At 44.0% G+C, this 21,077-nt stretch overlaps 1 protein-coding gene across 9 annotated transcripts in view; it reads right to left on the reverse strand.

The window, feature by feature from the left end:
• Positions 1 to 21,077, reverse strand: part of PHACTR1 (phosphatase and actin regulator 1) — a 442,415-nt gene that overhangs the window by 47,526 nt on the left and 373,812 nt on the right. For 6 of the 9 annotated variants that reach the window (XR_012799116.1, XM_075585688.1, XM_075585693.1 and 3 more), the window contains 3 exons: positions 8,315 to 8,482; positions 3,420 to 3,617; positions 829 to 924 (listed from right to left, as the gene is read on the reverse strand). Coding sequence is in view for 8 of the 9 variants with exons in the window: in XM_075585688.1 (XP_075441803.1) it covers positions 829 to 924; positions 3,420 to 3,617; positions 8,315 to 8,482 (462 nt within the window). In the remaining variant the exon portion in view is untranslated. The remainder of the gene's footprint in view (positions 1 to 828; positions 925 to 3,419; positions 3,618 to 8,314; positions 8,483 to 21,077) is intronic. The other 3 variants (XM_075585691.1, XM_075585690.1, XM_075585687.1) reach the window with 2 other exon arrangements.

Raw genomic sequence — 21,077 nt, forward strand, 5'->3', positions numbered from 1 at the left:
CACAGACACGACCTTCACACACGTCACGACCTTCACACACGTCACGACCTTCACACATGGATCACCAAAGTCACTTCAGACGACCAGACATTATGAATGAGGTATTAATACGTCCAGCAACAGATCACTCCTGACCCAATGCACGCTTCGCCATTAGGATGGCTTTTTCCTTGCTACTGTTTATTTTACTTTACTTTGTTTATTTCATAGTTTTTGTTGTTCGAGTTACATACATTGCCTGCTATGATATTTTTTCATGTGGATTTTTTGGGCTTGCTGAAACATTGGGCATAAAGTGCATAATTAGTAAACCTCTCTTTGCATTAGCACTTTATGCACAGTATGTGTCATTTTTTGTTAGTCAGGCATGGATTTATTTACACACACACACAATTGATGATTTTTGAAATAGGAAACGGGATAATGTGCAAGGTGGCACTTCAGATCTGCAGATATTTCTGCAAAATGCACAGCAAACAATACCCAACAACTAATTGAATAAAGTTTTTAAATCGAAGCGAATAATAATGGGACAGATCCATCAAGCCGTGATATTGGGGTATCGCAAACCGATGTGGCGTTACTGGACATGAATGGCAGTGACTGCACCCCGACATCACGGCTAGATTAATCCAGGTGCCCACAGACATCTACTGCAAGTGTTATGTCTGATCTTACTTCTTAATTCAATATACGGCATCACTGAAAAATGATCTGCAAGTTTAGTAATGTGCATGCATAAAATAGAATAACAACTGGGAAGATGTTCATGCTGGAAGACACAGCCCCTCCTAGGTGACCTGTTTAAATACGTGTCCATCAATTTACCTGTCCATCTAGCTTTTTTACCTTTTTCACCCACTAGGGTAGCAGTCAAACTGAGAACTTTGCCAGTATATATCTGGCTCTTTCGCGAGCCTTGACCTTTAAAAAGAAAATTCATTTCTTGAAAATGTCAACAACACAAATTCAGCAACGTGCGGCACACAGGAGAAGGAGACAGAACAGGACACAGAAATGTGAGCAGTGTCTGAGGATTGCAGCCACTACAATTCAGGGAAGCATCCGGACTGTATATGAAATATTACATCAAATCTATATCTGGGGGACACGTCAAACAAAAGAACCAACAAAACACGTGAGTTCAAAATGAAAACAAAAACAGCAAAACTTCAAAAGCCTTCATTTCCTACATTATTCAGGTTGGAAGGAACAACAATGCAGATAAAACCATTCATGTATAGTGTAAGGCCGCGCTTATAGTCCCGGCGACAGCATGTTGATTTAATCCGTCGCGTGCGCCTATAGTGGGCGCGACCGCGCGACACAGTGACCAGAATCGCTGAAGTCAATGGAAATTGATTTTTTCGGCGACCGGCGCGTGACGTCAGCAGCACGTGTGCGGTTCAGCCAATGAGGGCGCACCGCTCATGGCCACGCCCCGCAGTCACCGTCTCTTGTCTCCTACACTATAAGCAGAAATCGCTATTACAACGGCGACGTCACGCCGTCGTCGCCGGGACTATAAGCGCGGCCTAATTGCCGTCAAAATGCTTCACTGACAACATTTTCTCTGTTTTGCGGAAGTATGGTAGGTTTTTTAGGTTGTGTTTATGGTTTCCTTGGTACAAATAAGAAAATGACACATTGGGGAGATGAACCAGCGCAATGAAAAATGTATTTTGGTGCCACCTCTATGCTTTGCTCTCTCTTGCACAGTGTGCAAGAAGCTTGTGTGTGAAGTTTAGTCCATCTGGCACAGATTGCTGTGCAGGGAGGTTTATGTCACCGCGGACATGGTATGTTTCTAGGACCGAATAGAAGGGAGAAATGTATGCCAGACACAGTAGGTGCAAAACGTAATAGATCGCATTATAATATGCACTCCTGCCAACTCCTTCTATAGACACTGAACACAATCACAAATTGGTGCACACAGCAAAAATGGAACAAAGTGCCTGGAAAAACTGGCGCAGAGGCACTCAAAGTAACACTCTTTATCCCACCAATTGCTTTAGTACATATCCCCCATCATATTGCAATACACTTTTAGTACCTGTAGAGGGCAGCAATCCACTGAAAAGTGAATTCATGCCACTGCAATGCACGTTTGAGCTTTGTGTGCGTCACCTCGCAGATATTGGCAATTCTTAGTGTACTGATAATAGCCTGCTAATCAATTGCAACCGGAAGGGACATCAGTGCATTGCATGAACATTTGTTTCATGCCTCATACAAATATTTGACACCCTAGTACTGAAGGGGTTACGTATTCATTGAACAACCCATTTATATCACAAAGAACAAAATTAGACGTCTCTCCCAAATGTGTTGGGCTAAGATTTCGATAATCACCAACTTGTTAACATTTTTGCATCTGTGTTGATAAATACATCAACCAGAAAAGATTTTAAAATACTGCATCTTGTTGATGCAACCTTTAAGAAGTCTTTTTTTACTATCTGCTGTGATGTTTACACCTTCTCCTTATGTTGCAATTACTAATTTGGCTGGCATGTTTTTCAGTGCCCTAGTGTCTAGGACATGTGGTAACCGACGTTTTGGCGCGACCAAATCTCTGCTGGCGTTTAGCCACTACTGCTCGCACCAGGGACCTCTCGCCGCCAGCCACTTTGCCATGAAGGTAAATCCATAACCTTATCCTAAAAACCACGAATCTTAATCCCTAGTACAAACGCTACCCCTCTACCCTAAAAACATTAACACCTTACCCTGAAAGCCCTTATCCTAAAAACCTAACCCCTATCCTTAATCATGTACCCTAACCACTAAATTAATGCTTAAATTAACTTCTCTTGGCGAAGCAACCAATCGCTGAGTGTCCAACAGCAGAGAGGGTGGAGGGTCCCTTTGTGGCCAAACACTGGTGGAGACTTGGTCATGACGAGATGGCTGTGACCGAAGGTCTGATTCCACTAGTGACGTACTTGGTACATCATGGGGAAATGCCCGAGGGCTGATCAGGCAGACCTCCCCACAGAACGGTCTGTACCATTGAAAGGTAAGTGGAGCCCCCTCCACATGGTTTTCCATAATCCGGGGGGGGGGGGTGGCGGTTATGTGATCGTTGCTAAAGAGATTTCATGACTGCAAATGTTGGAGGTCGATGGCATTCTGGTGCCGCTGGACCTCAAGCACGTAGAAGGTTAATTTAAACGTCTCAACGTAAATATTGATCATCTGTGCACTTTGGACCAGCTAAAAGAGAAGTGATGCATGACGCAAACTTCTGCTTATGTGTCTATGGGCCTTATTCAATAAAATGTGATGGCGCACAGAATCTGTGCGATGGACCTCTATTGGATAAGACCCTATGAATGTAAGGTGGGACAGAGGAATATTTACCCTGAAGACTTAGGGAAGGAAGAGGCACAGAAGGCTCATGAACATTCTCTTACCTGCTATGTGATTGGGCATTCTGGAAATGGGTTTAGGAGGCAGGGCGGGGGGCTGCTTGTGGTGTGACAGCTGTTTCACAGGGGTGTCCTCGTGGTCTACAGGGAAAGCTGCAGATTTTTTTGGGGGTAGTAGCAGGATTTGCTTGTATGATGGATCCTGCGACATGGATCCCGGCTCCGATGGGCTATCTTCAGACACTGGAGAACATAAACCACATCACAGACGCAACAGTGTTACATGTAGAGAAGTAACTTGCATGACAACAACACAAACAGCAAATAGGTTAGAAAGCAGACTTGTTACACACATCAGACAGAGACCAAGCTTTCCAACAATGCTATCATTTGTGAAGTTTTTTCTGCCCTGTTCTTCTCAAAGTGAAAGTAACGGCACTGGTTGGAATCCCGGGGTCGGCTCCTTCTCACCCTGTGCAATCCCATGTGTCTCTCAGTGCCTCACGCACCAACATTAGATTGTAAGTTCTACAGGACAGGGACTCATTGTGTCTGCAAAAGGTATTTTTTTGTGTGTTGGGGGTAGAGGGGGTGTGTAGTAGGGCACCCATTCATTGCCATTGGGGTTATCTTTGCTCCCATTGAAGGCATAGGAAACCATACTGGCAATCAATGGGTGTATTGGTTGTTGTATTGTATTTGAATGTTTATTGGGGGTACAGGGGGTGGGTGAAGGGGGTAGTTGCCCCAGGGTGGGTGGTTAGGCCTCTCAGACGGGTAGCAGGAGGAGTTAACTCCTTCATTACCTTAGCGGTAATCACTCCCACAACCTTCCTCGTAGGCCTAATCAACCACCCTGGGGCAACTACCCCCTTCACCCAACCCCTCTACCCCCAACAAACCACGTACTCTGGTTTAAACCCTTCATTACCTTAGCTTCAAACTCGGTGTCATTGTTTTCAGAGTCAGTGTCTTTACTTTTATACCGGCACCCTATACCGGGGTTGAACCCAGTTTGAGTCCCAGTGTCTGCCCCTTGTGACCTTGTGAAAGGTACTTAATTTACTTGTGTTTTAGAATTCAAAATCAGATTGTAAACTTTGTTAAAGGGATTACTGTTCATGCAAAAAGATTCTCTGTACAGCGCAGAGTATACGGTCATCACTATCTAAGGGGGAAAATAATATATATCTATATCTTTTATCATATTAACAAACAATAGTGCCATCAAACTTCAGTGGCTGTAGACCCATAAAAATGTAGCATACACACACACACATATATATATATATATATTTTTTTTAAAGGATGCACACAGTTCGATGCTATACTAAATAAATATTGATTATTCAGAGAAGCTGCAGTTTATGGACATGTGTCACTTATGTATATTGGTGGTGTGAGTCTAATAGCACAGACCCACAGTGCTGCAGTGTCAAATAATGGGGGAAGAAAAAGCAGGAAGGGGGCAGGCTTGTGCTTCAACATTGAAGAGGCAGTTTTCCCTTCTGAGCAGCTTAAGAAAAATCATACACGGATGAAATAGCTGATATTTGTGCCTTTAAGCAGTATCATTGTCTCAAATCAAATGTAACTCCCACCCCGCCCCCCATTATTATTGATATCAAATTTCTATGTGACAAGGTTGACGCCACCTAATTAGCATTACGGCAGCATTTCTAAACTGTGGGGTTCCCTGGTGCAGATCCACAGTCCCGCAATCTCTGAGGACCCCGCCAGTGGACATAACATGGCTCCCGTGGTCAGCCTCACTCCAGTGGCCAATAAAGAGTCATGTCTTCAACTGGAGATGCAGCTTTCTATTGGTGACCCTGTATCTATATTTGGATTTATCTCTGGAATCAGTGTGGGTAACATTAGAGATAAGAACTGTGGAGAATTGCTGCTTTAATAGGCCCAGACAAATAAAACCCTGCTTGTGTTGCCTATAAGAGACTTTCTTTAATGAAACGTCACCATGCTGCTTCTATCAACACAGACAGAAAGATTTTCTTTGACACATCCGGTGCAGCGTTTTCCCCCAGGATTGCACCAAATTTGCCTTGATCATTCATTAAATTGTGATAGTGCCAATCGGGCCATTGACGTCAATCGGCACTATCACAGTGTAATGAATAACCCCTATAGACCCCAAGTATTTATTGAAATCCTGCCTCACTCTGCTATGATAAAACAACAAGTGGCCTGTGTACCACGCTGTTAAATGGCTAATGCACAACCATTAACTTCAATTATGTTAACAATCGTTAACTCCAATGCAATTTAAATAGTACCCATGGGGATGATTCATTTAACTGCAATAGTGCTGATCGGCGGGCACTATGGAAACTCCCATTGTAGTCAAGTCAAGAATTGAACTCAATGGGAGTGTCCTTACGTGAGTGCCCCCGTTAGGCACTATGGTGATTTAATGACAACCCTCAAGGTGTCAATCGTCAATGTGTGCTTTTCCTATAATGTTCTGCCCTAGTGACGCGGTCTAGGAATGAAAGAGTATTGTGTGCAGCCCATTTCTAGAAGAAGGGCTGTGTAACTGTGATAGATCGACATGTACAGTATCTCCCCCAACAGGATTTTCACCTGCACTGTATGCGGAGGAGAGAACATTTGGGGTTTTGATGTTTGCAGCTGGTATCTACTGTGCTGGGGAACAGAAAATACAATGCTTTCTAAATCAATTATCTATTTACCGAAACCTGCTCTATAACCTAAAACTTGCATAGAAATTAAGCTAGAATGGAATAAATAAAAGTAACGAAACTATTCCAGTAATACTACAATTTAGAGTGAATCCAGCATTATCTACTGCTGTTTTGCCATACAGTATTGAGCAGTGAAAATCATTGTGGGCTGGAATGATTGTGCCCACTTCACTATCCACCAGATGTCCCCACTGATTCACAGAGAAGTGCAGTCGTGCAGTACAGTAATTACAGGAGCTGATTACAACGCTCTGCAACCCATTTAAGCTGTAGGAGGCCTGTTATTCAAGGCTATAATCCCTAAAATGTAAACCCTGCTACAAAAATATGAGTTTTTATATATCTTCTCTTTATTATCGTCTTAAAGACAAGCTACTAAGTCATTATGGTTTTATTGAGCTGCAATTGATCACAACATGAAACTGAAGTAAAAATGATAATGCATTCCTGGAAAAGTGTGGCAATGAAGGCTTTACAATATGTGCAGTAACCAATGATGTTAATCTACGAGCTCATTAAGTGTATGGCTAGTGTAACACTTCATAATTTAACAATAATTCTGACATACACCACCGATGGGTTCCTGGTTTAAGACCTATGTTAAAGTTATAAAACCCTAGAGAGAGTGAAGGTGCTATCAGGTGGGCATTTAAAAATATATCTATTTAAAGTACAGATGTAGCCAGGGTAATTGCTGGTGTTATGATTGTGTAGGAAAAAATATAATAACTGCGCCAACCGTAATAAAATGGATTCAGAACTTCAGTCCCTCACCGAGTGTGATCCTGCTGCCAGAGTTTCTTTAGAGGTGATTCACCAACCTCTGTATATAGAGTCACAAGAAAGAGGGGGGGGGGGGATCCTCCGGCGCGTGGTTTCACTCGTGATTCCGGGACACATGCAATGTAAAACAAAGAGAGGGACCACAATCAGGAGTGGTTAAGACACAGTAGTAAAACGTATGGAGTTCTATAGGGAACACACTTAGATTAAAACAAGAAGTCTTCAATTTGGGAATGGGGAGCACCTCTTGATGATACCTCAAAAAAAGGGGGGAGAGAAGGGAAACATAGTATAACACTGTTTATTAACAAAAGTACTTAAAAGAGATTGCAAACTCACAAGCGGCCACTAAAAAATGGCATAGAGAGGAGTTGTCTCCAGACTCCACCGATCGTCCTCCTGAGTTGTTGGATATCTACGTGGAGTCTGTTCCAGCTGGTAGAGTGGTGATGCAGGGATGCGGTTTACAGCGGGGTGGTCACTGAGGAAGCTAATTTGCGAAACGCGTCTGACGGACTTTGGGCATCACAAGCCACCGTACAGAGGAGTAAGAGCGCAATTCCAGTTTGGCCAGCATCACGACCGGAGCGCATGCGCATGCGCGGAAGGCGGAAGCTGCAGCAAGGAGACTGACAAACGGGAGGAAATCCAGGCTGTGCACGTCACGGAAGACCACCCCGCTGTAAACCACATCCCTGCATCACCACTCTACCAGCTGGAACAGACTCCACATAGATATCCAACCACTCAGGAGGACGATCGGTGGAGTCTGGAGACAACTCCTCTCTACGCCATTTTTTAATGGCTGCTTGTGAGTTTGCAATCTCTTTTAAGTACTTTTGTTAATAAACAGTGTTATACTATGTTTCCCTTCTCTCCCCCCTTTTTTTGAGGTATCATCAAGAGGTGCTCCCCATGCCCAAATTGAAGACTTCTTGTTTTAATGTAAGTGTGTTAACTATAGAACTCCATACGTTTTACTACTGTGTCTTAACCACTCCTGATTGTGGTCCCTCTCTTTGTTTTACATTGCATGTGTCCCGGAATCACGAGTGAAACCACGCGCCGGAGGATCCCCCCCCCCCCTCTTTCTTATGATTGTGTGAAATATTTCACACTATCACTGCCATTGAATACTATGGAAGCTGTGACATTATGCATTATTATAACACAATATGCTGTGCTACCAGTGGATGCAATAACCTTGGCTACATCTGTATGTACATATCAATATTTATCCGACACCCAATGTACTGCCATGTTAAACCTGCCTTCAAAAGTGCAATTCTCTCCAGATCACAAAATTACTAATAGGTTACAACGATATGACATCTTGATAAAGGGTCTCTACATTATTTAAACTCTTTCCTGGATTCTTCCATGTTTTACAGGGTTCCTGTCTTATATGCTCTATGATTAGTACAGCATGTCTACCTGTCCCGTCCATGAGTTCAGAGGTTGGAAGCACTTCGTATGCACAAGTCTCCCCTGACACTGAAGTTGATTCCAGCTCTGTTATAAGAGACATCGATGATGAACCGGTGCCAAGAGCTTGCCCATTCTCCAGCATCCCTTCCTCATTTGGGATGGAAAGCTCACCATCTAACAAAGGAATGAAGAGAAGAGTTACTACAGCACACATGTTAACAAAACTGCAGTCCACAAATATTACTTTTTCAGGTACACACTAAACTTATGAAGATGCAGACATCTGCTGGCTCAGTATGCTAAATTGCACAGTCTCATAACATCTGGTATCACAATGTCTGCGGTTGAGTCTGCTGTATAGTGTTAATGTCTGGATCAGCCATATGACACCAGGTGGCAAGATATGTACAGTAGATTCTTGAATGTTGTGTAACTTGATTCCAAAGGTTTCTAATGAGCACTGATACCATGCATAAAGTCATTTATACTGTAAAACATCGACATGTATTCTGCAATCAGAACTCAAAGTTTGCTTACTTTTGTAACCAAAGAAATTCACTGATAATATGCCAAAAAAAGTTCATTATTTACCTGTCCAACACAGACCACAATTTTCATGACTAATAAAGGCCCAGCAAACAAACACTATGAAATCAGTAGTCAGTTTGAGCATTAACAAGTATCAAGAGCTGTGAAAATGGAGACACTTGCAAATGTTAACGGTTGAGGAGGGTATGCATTTATGATCCCCTCGTACAGTAGTGAAACAGTATAAGATTAGACATTGGTTAAAGTAATTACAATCAAATGGATTTTTTTTATTTGTGCTGCTTATTATCAGATTTTGCACCAGAGAATATTTCATGTACAGGTGTTAAACGTTGTTCAGTGGGGAAAACAAGATGCTGAAAAGAATTTATTGCAGTGAAGGGTGAGGAGAGAGGGGGGACAGAGAGAGAGGAGGGGAGAGCGAGGGGAGAGCGAGAGGGAGAGAGAGAGGGGGGACAGAGAGGCGGGGAGAGAGGGGGAGAGCGAGAGGGGGAGAGAGGGGGGGAGAGAGAGCGAGAGGGCGAGAGAGGGGGGAGAGAGAGAGAGAGAGAGAGGGGGGAGAGAAAGAGGGAGGGGGGGGAGAGAGAGAGGGAGGGGGGGGGAGAGAGAGGGGGGAGAGAGATAGGGGGGGAGAGAGAGAGGGGAAGAGCAGCTCTGCCGAAGAGGTACGGTGGCCGCCAGGGATCAAAACTCCCGATGGTGCACACAGAACGGATCATTGACGGCCACCGTACCTCTTCGGCAGAGCTGCGCTCGAGCGACAGACACCGGACTCAGTAGCGGGAGCAAGGCGGTTCAGCAGTGAACCGGAGGAGTACCGTCGCCGACAGAGAAAGTTTAATATGGGAGTTCTTTTAATTATATTTGTTGTAATAAACATTTGCTTTTAAACTTCTATCTAATCGTGGTGCTTGGCGGTCTGTGAGAACATCCGTGAGTGAGGACTGACGTCAGAGAACACCCTAACACAACAACAAAGATCCGAAAAGTACATTGGGATAAGAAAATTGCAAAGATCCCACTTTCTACACATGGCCCTGCTACTATATATACCATATTTGTCTAATACTGGTGCTGCATCACTTAACATCTAGTTCTATTCATCTGTAATCCAAGCACATTGTGTTTATATATTTGTGTGTCCTGATTCTGTGCACCCCTACTCTCTTTATCCATACATTTCCAAAGATCCGGGATAGATCCTAGCTTGGGTTGAGCTGCAGAGAAATTCCCCAAAAGTGGTTCCATTATTTTGGTACACTTAAGGGATCTACGTATGGTAGTATTCGCGATTACCTCTTTTTTATTTGACATCAGAGTTTGCGCCCTAGTTCATTTTTTCCAAAACATTTATTTATAAAATATTTTACCAAAAAATACATTGAGAGTTACAGTACCTCACGTTTTCAAGTATGTCCTGGGCACAGAGTCAAGTTGACATTACAATTTACAGTTACAAATATGTTTCAAATGGGAAACAGCCAAAGTCTTGAAGCAACTCAGACAGGAAGCTAATTTGAGGCACTCAGGTAAATTGTTCCAGCACTGGGGTGATCGGTACGAGAAGGAAGAGCCCTTGGGACTAAAAGCAGGTTTCTGGAGGAGGATCTAAGGAGATAAGTGCCATGTACAGTAGAGGTGAGAAGCCAGATCAGAAAGTTGGGTAACGTGTCCAGAAAGTATTCAAAGGGGAGAGAGGAAAGATGTATATTACGTCTGGACTCAAGGGATAGCCAAACGTTCAGTTAAAATATCACAATGGTGGGTGTTGGAGTTACATAGTGAGACAAAATGGTACATTGAGTTGTAAAAATGTCACGTTTGCAAAGATGAATTTGGAGTGCTGTACCATACACTATATCCCCATAGTCGATAATTGGCATTAGAATCTGCTGTGCAATTCGCTTTCAGACCAATGGGCTTAGGCAGGGTTTATTTATATGCTGCACACCTAGTTTGAAATATATTTTGGATGGCAGTTTGTCAATATGCTCAAAAAAGGGGTGTGCCAGAGCCTGTTTCAGAAGAGGAAGGGGATGTGACTTTGTACATGGTTACTGCTTGTTATATCATAATATATTAAATATGTAATTCAGAGTTGTTTAAAACAAAAATGCTATGAGTATTTCCTCATAGTACACTGATTAAAAAAATCACACATGTAGGATATTGCTTGGGCTGCAGCTTTAAACCACATGTGCAAAACCTACAGGGCTACCTTAAAGACTACACATTTTTTTTAAAGAAATTGCGGGACATTGGAACTATCCCAGACTATGGGCCTTATTCAGAGAGGGTTGATAAAAAAAATCACCAGGGAATTTAAAATGAGTGTTTTTTGGGCGTTGCTATCACGGTGTTCAGAATTCAGAAAGGCTCGATTAAAAGTGATAGCAAAATGCCCAAAACAGGCGAGTTGCTGCCAGCGAGAGCCTCGAGCCTCTGAAAAGCCCTGAACCGGCGATTCATTTCTGCTGCAGAGAGAGCTGCTCTGAGAGAGCCGCCTCTCACAGCAAAAATGTTGCCCGAAATTTATTTATTTAAATATACATTTCTTTAATAGTGTAGAGGTGCAGGGGGTCTCCGGAGCTGAACCACGTTGGTTTTATGTCCGGGGACCCCCTGCTTCCCGAGATACAGGCCTCTTTATGGGGTGCCGGTATCCCTCTGCATTGAAATGTCCCGCGTTACGTTTATTACCAACAAATAAAATAGAGATTAAAAACTCACAAGCGGCCAATATTTATTGGCATAGAGAGGAGGTTTCTCCAGACTCCACAGAGCGTCCTTCCAAAAGATTAGTCGTCTCTTGTGGCCACAAATGGTGCACTGCTAGAGAGAGGGCAGGGCCCAAAAAGGGGTGTGCCAGAGCCTGTTTCACAAGAGGAAGGGGATGTGACTTTGTAAATGGTTGTTGATAAAATCTATAATTCCCAGTTTTATCTCTTTGGGTTCCAGACAGATTAAAGCCGGCTTCTTTTCTCTGCACTTCCACATAATACTTTAGTCTGGCTGCCACTGCAGGGATAAATATTGGCCGCTTGTGAGTTTTTAATCTCGATTTTATTTGTTGGTAATAAACAGTGTTACATTATGTTTCCCTTCTTTTCCCTATTTTGAGGAACCATCAAGAGGCCCCCCTTCCCCCCCCCCCCCACTACCCCAGTTGAAGATCTGTTGTTTAATGCAATATCCAGAGTCCTCTCAACTACCATAGAAGACCTCAAATCCCCATGTAAGTGTGGTCAAATATACAGCCATATATTTGTTACTTCACTCCTGGTACCCCTGATTGTGTCCCCTCACCCCCTTTCCCCTCTTTTTTTTACATGTACTCCTGAGTCAGAAGTGGAGACAAGCGCCGGAGGATCCACCCCGTTTCCAAATACTTACCACAACAGCAGGTCCCTCTGTCCTCCGTAACAAGAAAGCATATATACATAATAAAGACATTCTAATGGCCCCTAACCCCTTAATCACCTGAGCGGTTACTAACCGCTATAGTCATTAAGGGGTTAACCCACACTGACCCGATACCAACCCGGGAGGCCTAAGCACCCACCCCTGACTGACTATACCCACTCTATACCCATTGAGTAGTATAGTGGTACATCATACCCATATAATAATAATATGGGCATGATAAGCCTCTATAGCACTCAATAACTAATAACACTAAATTAATACACAAGACACACAGTAATAAAACGTAACTAAACTCCAAAAAAACACACTTCACTAAATAAAAACAGTAGCCAGCTAATCAAATCAATAGAAGCAATTACAACATCAACAATGAATTAATTCAACCATTACCCAATCAAACCAATTAATTCCTAAACCAACTCAAAATTAATAAAATGAATGGTATTAACCGCTAAGGTAATGAAGGGGTTAACTCCCCCGCAACCCTCCCGCAATGCCTAAACAGCCACTAAGGGCCAAATTCCCCCTTCACCCAACCTCGCTAGCTACAGTATTGTATTGTATGTTTCTTACAGTAAGCCTGGCATGGGTATTTAACCCCTTCATTGCCTTAGCGGTTAGCTGCTAAGGTAATGAAGTTGCTGTACATGCATGTTTCCTGCCTCGGATGCATGCCGGGAGGGTCCGGAGCTGCTATTAATGGCTGAACAAACAAAGAAAAAGAAATACGTGCGCCTGTCGATCAATTCATGAAGCACTCACTGGCAAAAAAATATATAAATTAATAGATTAATAAAAACATGTTTAAAAAGGTAAAATGAATTAAACCTTGTAAATATAAATTAAACCTTATATATACAGCTAAACCCCGTTATAACGCGCCTCGTTATACCGCGATTCGGTTATAACGCGGTTTTCCCGTGGCTCCCGTTTTTTTTTTTTAAAAAAAAAAAAAAAATTTTTTTACATTTTTTTTTTTGCACACTGCACACACTCACTGCACACACACTGCTCATTGCTCACACTGCCACACTGCACACACACTGCACACTGCACACACACTGCTCATTGCTCACACTGACACACTGCACACACTCACTGCACACACACTGCTCATTGCTCACTGCCACACTGCACACACACTGCACACTGCACACACACTGCTCATTGCTCACACTGACACACTGCACACACACTGACCACACTCACGCACACTCACACACACTTACGCACACTCACGCACACTTACGCACACTTACAGACACTCACACACACTCACACACACACACACACACACACACTTACACACACTTAGACACTCACACACACTCACACACACTTACACACACTTACACACACTTAGACACTCACAGACACACACTCACACACACTCACACACACTTACACACTCAGACACTCACACACACTCACACACACTTAGACACTCACAGACACTCACAGACACTCACAGACACTCACACACACTCACACACACTCACACACACTCACACACACTTACACACTCACAGACACTCACAGACACTCACACACACTCACACACACTTACACACACTTACACACACACTCAGACACTTACCCACACTCACACACCCATATACACACACACACTTTCTCTCCCATATATACATACACACACACTCTCTCACTCTACACAGACGGGCCGCGACCAGCACCACCACCCGCTCCCCCCCCTCCTCCCGCGCAGGCAGCGGGAGCACCGGGGACAGCGGTGGGGAGAAGAAACCCCCCGCTACAACCTCCATGCAGGCAGCATGGTTCTGAGGTAAGCGGCGACCTGAGGGGACATCCCCACTCCCATCTCCTGCCCCGCGGCCTGTCCCGAGGTGACAGGGGGAAGCGGGGACAGGAGAGACATCCCCGCTCCCATCTCCTGCCCCGCGGCCTGTCCCGAGGTGACAGGGGGAAGCGGGGACAGGAGGGACATCCCCGCTCCCATCTCCTGCCCCGCGGCCTGTCCCGAGGTGACAGGGGGAAGCGGGGACAGGAGGGACATCCCCGCTCCCATCTCCTGCCCCGCGGCCTGTCCCGAGGTGACAGGGGGAAGCGGGGACAGGAGGGACATCCCCGCTCCCATCTCCTGCCCCGCGGCCTGTCCCGAGGTGACAGGGGGAAGCGGGGACAGGAGGGACATCCCCGCTCCCATCTCCTGCCCCGCGGCCTGTCCCGAGGTGACAGGGGGAAGCGGGGACAGGAGAGACATCCCCGCTCCCATCTCCTGCCCCGCGGCCTGTCCCGCGGTGACAGGGGGAAGCGGGGAGCGGAGGGACATGCCCGCTCCCATCTCCTGTCCCGCGGGATGAATATGCGCTAAAGCGCGGCGGCCATTTTTTTTTCTCGCGACCCCGTTAGTAACGCGGTGGTCTCGGGGTGGACCCCGAGACCCGCGTTATAACGGGGTTTAGCTGTATATGTACACTTTAAACCAACAATTGGTGGTGTGACATGAACCATTCAGGAGTGGAAGGGGTTGGCTCTAGCTCAAATAACAGAAATGGCATATGGGGCCAAAAAACCCAAACAAATATGAAGCTTCCAATGCAAGGTACCCGAAACCTTGCTAAGGTATGGACAGTAAAACAAACAAAAAGGGAAGCACAATATGGGTTTGGTTTAAGGCACAACAACCACTTTATGTTAATAAAACAGGATTAAAATTAAATATAATTACATAATTGTAAAACAATAAAAATAATAAACAAGTCTCTGCCAGAAGGGAAATGTCCAGGTGGTAAGTAATGTACTTAAAATAAGTGAACTACCGCCCCTGTCTGTCTTGGCAGACTCAGGCACAAAGGGCCGTAGAGAGATGAAATTCCAGAGTGGTAGCCTTAGATGAAAAATGCCACCAACCGTGCAGGTGATGGAGTGTATGAGAGTGGAGAGGTGCCGTTAGGCATCAACTGTAGAGATCGCTCACCCAAACTTCAAATCACTTGGCGCGGGTGGCTCCTTTGATTCCTCCTCCAAACGCCTTGTTGTTATACAGGCTCCACGCTTCTCCAAGGCTCGCACAACAGACAATTTTAATTTAATTTTAATCCTGTTTTATTTACATAAAGTGGTTGTTGTGCCTTAAACCAGACCCATATTGCGCTTCCCTTTTTGTTTGTTTTACTGCTATTAATGGCTATCAGCTCCGGAGACCCCCGGCATCAATCCGAGGCAGGAAAGGGGCCTGATTTTTTCTAAGTCCCGACATATCGCTACTCATCGAAGCCATCTCCCCACCAATTGACCAAAAAATTTGTGTGAATTGGATTTGGGGAGAAGAACGCCTTTTAGGGCTGCGATGGGCTGCGATAGGCCACGACAGCCGACTCGCGGGTCTCTGAATCGCGCGAGTTTATCAACCCTCCGAAAATAGTCGATAAGCGGCTGATCGCTGCTCAGTTGGCGAATTTCGGATGGTGATAAAATTTTGCGTCGATACAGGCCGTTATCGAGCACTTATCGAGGCTATCTGAATACGAGTACCCATTTTGGACAATAAGTGCTCGATAAGGGCCTAATCGAGGCTTTCTGAATAAGGCCCTATATGATTTTAGTTACTATGGACGTCACAAGACTTATACAGGTGTCGGTTGACACACTCTTTGTAAGTCTCCCGGGTTTTACTTGCAGCAGGAAAATAACCACATTTTGTATAACAGACGGGCAGGCTTGGAGATGAAATTCATAGTTTACAAAGAATGGGCTATTTAGGATAGCCATATGTATGGCGTACTTGTAGGCAAATTCTGCTGTTGGAAGCAGAAATATTCTGTCGTCTTGCTGGTAACTCATAAAATAGCGGAGATATTGCTCTAAGGTCTGATTGGTGAGCTCTGTTTGTCCATTGGAAGGGGGATGATAAACAAATGAGAGCTGAATCTTGATTCCCAACAGGGTGCAGAAAGCTTGCCAGAAATTGGACGTGAACTGCGCTCCTCAAATCGGAGATCACCTCCTCAGGGAGCTGATGCAACCTGAAAACTCTCTGCAGGAAGAAATTAACACTCCCTTTTGCTGACGGAAGTCTCTTAGCAGGTATGAAGTGTGCCATTTTTGCCAATTGGTCCATGGCTACCAAAATGCTATTGAAGCCCTGAGAAAGCAGGAGTTCCACAATAAAGTCCATATAGATCAAACTCCATGGCCGCTTTGGCATAGGTGATGTTGCGAAAGGCCACGTGGTCAAGTGCGAGGTGTAATATTGTGAGCACAGACCTCACAGAACTGGACATACTTTTCTACATCAAGGCCAAGTCTGGGCCTCCAGTACTGCTGCAAAAGGAGTTCCTTAATTTTCCTAATTCCTGGATGACCGGCAGTCACGAGTCATGGTGCCGTTTCAGGACCTCCGGCTGGATACTGCCAGGCGGAATATAGAGTATACATTTCAAGAACAAACAGCCCTGTTGCTCCTCAAATGGTGCTGTGCATAACGGTCTATGCTGATCGCTTGCTGAATGCGTCTTCTCAGACAAAAACATTCTCTGTTGCAGGACAGTGTTGGCTGGGACTGGCATGGACAAGTCTCAATCGTATTGCCTTGAGAGCACATCTGCTTTGCAGTTTCGTATTCCGGGACGATACGACACAATGAAATTAACTTGATTAAAGTACAGTGTCTACTAGGCTTGTCTAAGGTCCAAACGACAAGCCGTACGTAATTATTCATAATTTTTATGATATGTACAAACTGTCACTTAATGAAGTGTTCCCTCTAGCAGGTGCCACCATTCTTCAAAAGTGGATTTGATCGCTAGAAGTTCCTTGTCCGATGCTATTGTTGATTTCAGGTGAGTTTACTTTTTAAGAGTAAAAAGCACAAGGATGCAATAACATTTTTGGTCCTTGACGTTGGGACAGTATTGCCCCAATGGCAGTGTTGGTTGTGTCAACTTCAACAATGGATGATAAAGTCGGGTCTGGTTGCACCAGAACAGTTGCACAGGTGAAAGCTCCTTTTAATGGTTCAAAAGAGACTTGAATTTGGAGAGACCACATGAACAGCGTACCCTTTTGCATCAAAGGAGTAGTAGGAGCAACCATTTTGGAAACCCCCCAGATAAAGTGCCGGTAATAATTGGACTATACTATAAAATGTCTGTCAGGACAGGCCATTCTGCCACAGTACGCAAACACACAATGGTACACAAACTACATAAGAAAAGACACACTTACGGGGGTCTGAGGGTGAATACTATACTTTCCTTGAAATGTCCTGGAACTGAAATTAGCCTGCAGTTCCAGACGCCACCTCTCCCCTCACCCCAGATCTGGAATTTAACTCACTGGACTTTGTGCTTAGAATCTTAGAGAATCGGATTGGCTGAGGGATTCTTATAGTATTTCTGAGTTCATTTATGAAATACTACAACCAATCCCAGAGTGGGAACTTTCTCACCACCAATCAGAGCGATGCCAGTCTTCTGAAGCCGGGCAAGCGAATCTTCTCAATCTGCCAAGGGCATGCACACATTCGCCACCTTAGCCACTTGGTATTCAGAAGCCACCTGCTGGGTTAGGCTCCTAACAGTCTGGAAAGGCAAATGGTAGTCCTGAGGACTTCCATTCATTCCAGGATGTGGGCACTCGAGCCTGAACCTCCTGCCTAAATGTTCTTCACACCTCTGGAGTAGACACACTGGCACCAGTTTGGCAGCCTAGTGACTCACTCAGAACCTTGGTCCGGAAAGACCCAGCACATTATACCGCGCACAAGCATATAAGTATTTTAAAACACTCTGTTTAATAAAAAATAAATTTTAGCTTTCCTAAGTCTTCTGGTTATGGGCAATAGAATAAGAAGCTACATTTTATTCCTTACTAGCCATATTCCCAATTCACAATATTCACAATAACTAGACAGCCTTTAAAACTCCTCACAACCTTATCTAGCTTTGGAGCACCCCCAAAACCCCTATACCAGTTCTGGGTGACCTGGGAATTAACTGGATATCCCCCTAAACCTAGGGACCCCTTGACCATTACAGGGACACCTCACGTTCCTATGCCCCATTTACCTTTCTGGTCTGTGCTGAAGCAGGGAATCCTAGCGGTGAGTAATGCAAGCGTTCAAGGGGAGATTTTGCCGGGACAATGTGTCTATATGTATCCGGGAATCTGACCTGATTCCCGGCTACATTTTTGGGGTATCAAGCAACTATGGACCCTGACTACCTAGACACATTCTGACAACTTTCTCCGCAAAACTCCCTTTTAAACTCATAGTTCAGCAATCTTTGCTTGCTTGTACTTCTAGAAAGGTAAAAACACATCAAATTCTTTATTGTCGCATAATTTTACAATCAAGTTATACAACAGTTAGGCTCAAGAGGTGACCCTACTGAGCCCCAGTACATGGATCAAAGATGAAGGCTCTGTGGCAGTCACCACATCAGGTGGCTCCGCAAGCCTGGCACTTCTTGAGGCTTTAGGCTCACTAGGGATGTCCTGTCGGGAGAGTCCATCAGCATTTCCATGCTCTCTGCCTTTCTTGTGTTGGATGGTAAAATCAAGTTCATGTGACCGTGACCATTCTGCCTCTCTCCGGCCCTGACCCTGGAACCTCGACCTTCCTGCGCCTCTCCTATCCTGACCCCGAAACCGGACCCCACTTTTCTATGATTCAAGATTTAGATCCAAGATACGGGTCAGTCTCTACTCTCCACCTCTGTCTAGCGGCTCTGTCTCCTTTACAGTACAAAGCAACATACACACTCGTAACACTTCCTCTTTTAGTAGCTCATTGTTAACAGAATTGTTTAAATATGAACGTCTTTCTTTTTCACGGTAGTGTGCAAAAAAACAGGCGCTTACCTCAGATTAGAAACAAAAGTGTGCTTACAGTAAAGCGGTCAATTCGACAATAGCTCTCTTACAAATATTTGGAGCAAACAGTAGGATCCCTTCAGCTTCAACCCCAGAAAAGGGTTAATCCAGAGCCCTTATAGAAACATGGGAACAAACAAACAATGCTATATCTAGCTGGGAGAGGCACAGCTCGCCCTCAAGGAGGTGATCACTAATTGTGGTTGCTTACACATGGCCGTGTAAGTATTATACATATTTACAACCCGCCCCCCACCTTTGGAACTACTGTCAATATTCATCACCATTATTATTGTATATGTCTTTCTAATCCCATGCTCCCCCATTGTTTGTTTGTTCCCTTCTTTCTTTTTCACACCTGCGTGGTGACCTTGCTGTATGAATAGGATGGCCAAGTAATAGTGGAAAAAGGAAAGTTAAGAAAGCTACAAGGGACACAAATAACCTCAGGGCTGGATGGCAATGGTCAAGTGGCCCATTTTTCTGTGAGTTAGTTACACTGCATGTGGATAGATACCTGTAAACACATCTGAAAGTCTATTTACATATTTACATTTGTTTATTTCTCATGGACATCGTTGAGACACTTCTGCACATCTTAACTCACTACTAACAGGTATAGTTCAAGATGACTGGAGTAGGGCAGATGAAGTCACACTTTGCAAAAATGGAAGTAGGGGCGAGGCTGGTAACTACAGTAAGACTCGTGAGACTCACGTCAGTAGTTGGAAACCATACAGCAACATTACTGGATGAAAAGGCTGTTGAATACAGTAGCTAAAATCAAACCGTTTACAAGATCCCAGGCACCATGAGTTTACTAGGACGAGACCGTGTAAAAACATCGTGTTGATTTCAGAAAGGCTTTGACATTGTTCAAAATAAAAGATGTGTAAACAAGTAAAATAGTATGGATTTGGGTTCTAAGGTTCTAAGGTTCTAAGGTGGTTGAATGGATATGACCTTGGCTGACAGACACGACAGAAAGCTTTGGTAAATGGAGTTAACGCTAACTAAGGGAGGGTGACAAGTGGTGTTGCTCAGGGACCAGAACTAGTGCTCTGTTTTTATTAGTGGCTGGAAGAGATGTGGGATTTTTTAAAGTCTGATGATTTACAGCATAATGCACCAAAGCAATGGGAAACACTAGTAGGATTAACTTTACAGTGAAAAAGTATTAGCAGCAGAAAGGAGGCAGTAATGTCACTTTATAGGTCTTTATTAATATCTTACCAAGAGTGCTATATTTAGTTCTAGAGCTCATACCTGCACATGGATACAGCATGGGCAAAGCAGTGCAATTGAATGGTAAATGGTTTTCATCAGAAAACGTATCAAGAAAGAATAAAGAACCTCAGCATGTACAACTTGGAAGAAAGTGAGAGAAGGGGGGGATACAATTCAAATTTTGAAATATATCTAAGAGTATCAGCAATGTACTCGGGAAGTATCTTATAGTAAAACAAAAGGGATGCTACATCAAGACACCATTCTCTGTAGCTGTAAAATGAGGGGTTATGGGGAAATTTGATGAAGTACTGTACATGTTTAATGGGTGGGCAGATAAGTCATCATCTTCTGTTGGATCCTGTGGTTGCAGTGCATTTATTTCAACAGAGATAGCTAGAAGTATAAAATATTAGAGAGCAGCAGACTCAGCTGATCTTCTGTATCCATTAAAGCTAAAACACCAAATACAATTATTGATATAATAAGTTAAGAATCCCTGTAGAAAATATAGAAAGGCTTGTCAACATTTTGCATAAGCTAAGATGATTTATTTCAAATGATTGCAGCCTTAAAATATATTCCAACAATTGTACTCTCAAAATGTAGGGAGTAGAGGTTGGAAACGAAAAACTACACCCATTGCTTTTTGCGGATGACGTGATTCTTTATGTTAAACTCCCATGAAACAACTACTGCAGCCCAAAAT

Source organism: Ascaphus truei, chromosome 2, assembly GCF_040206685.1.
Source record: "Ascaphus truei isolate aAscTru1 chromosome 2, aAscTru1.hap1, whole genome shotgun sequence".
Classification (NCBI taxonomy): domain Eukaryota; kingdom Metazoa; phylum Chordata; class Amphibia; order Anura; family Ascaphidae; genus Ascaphus; species Ascaphus truei.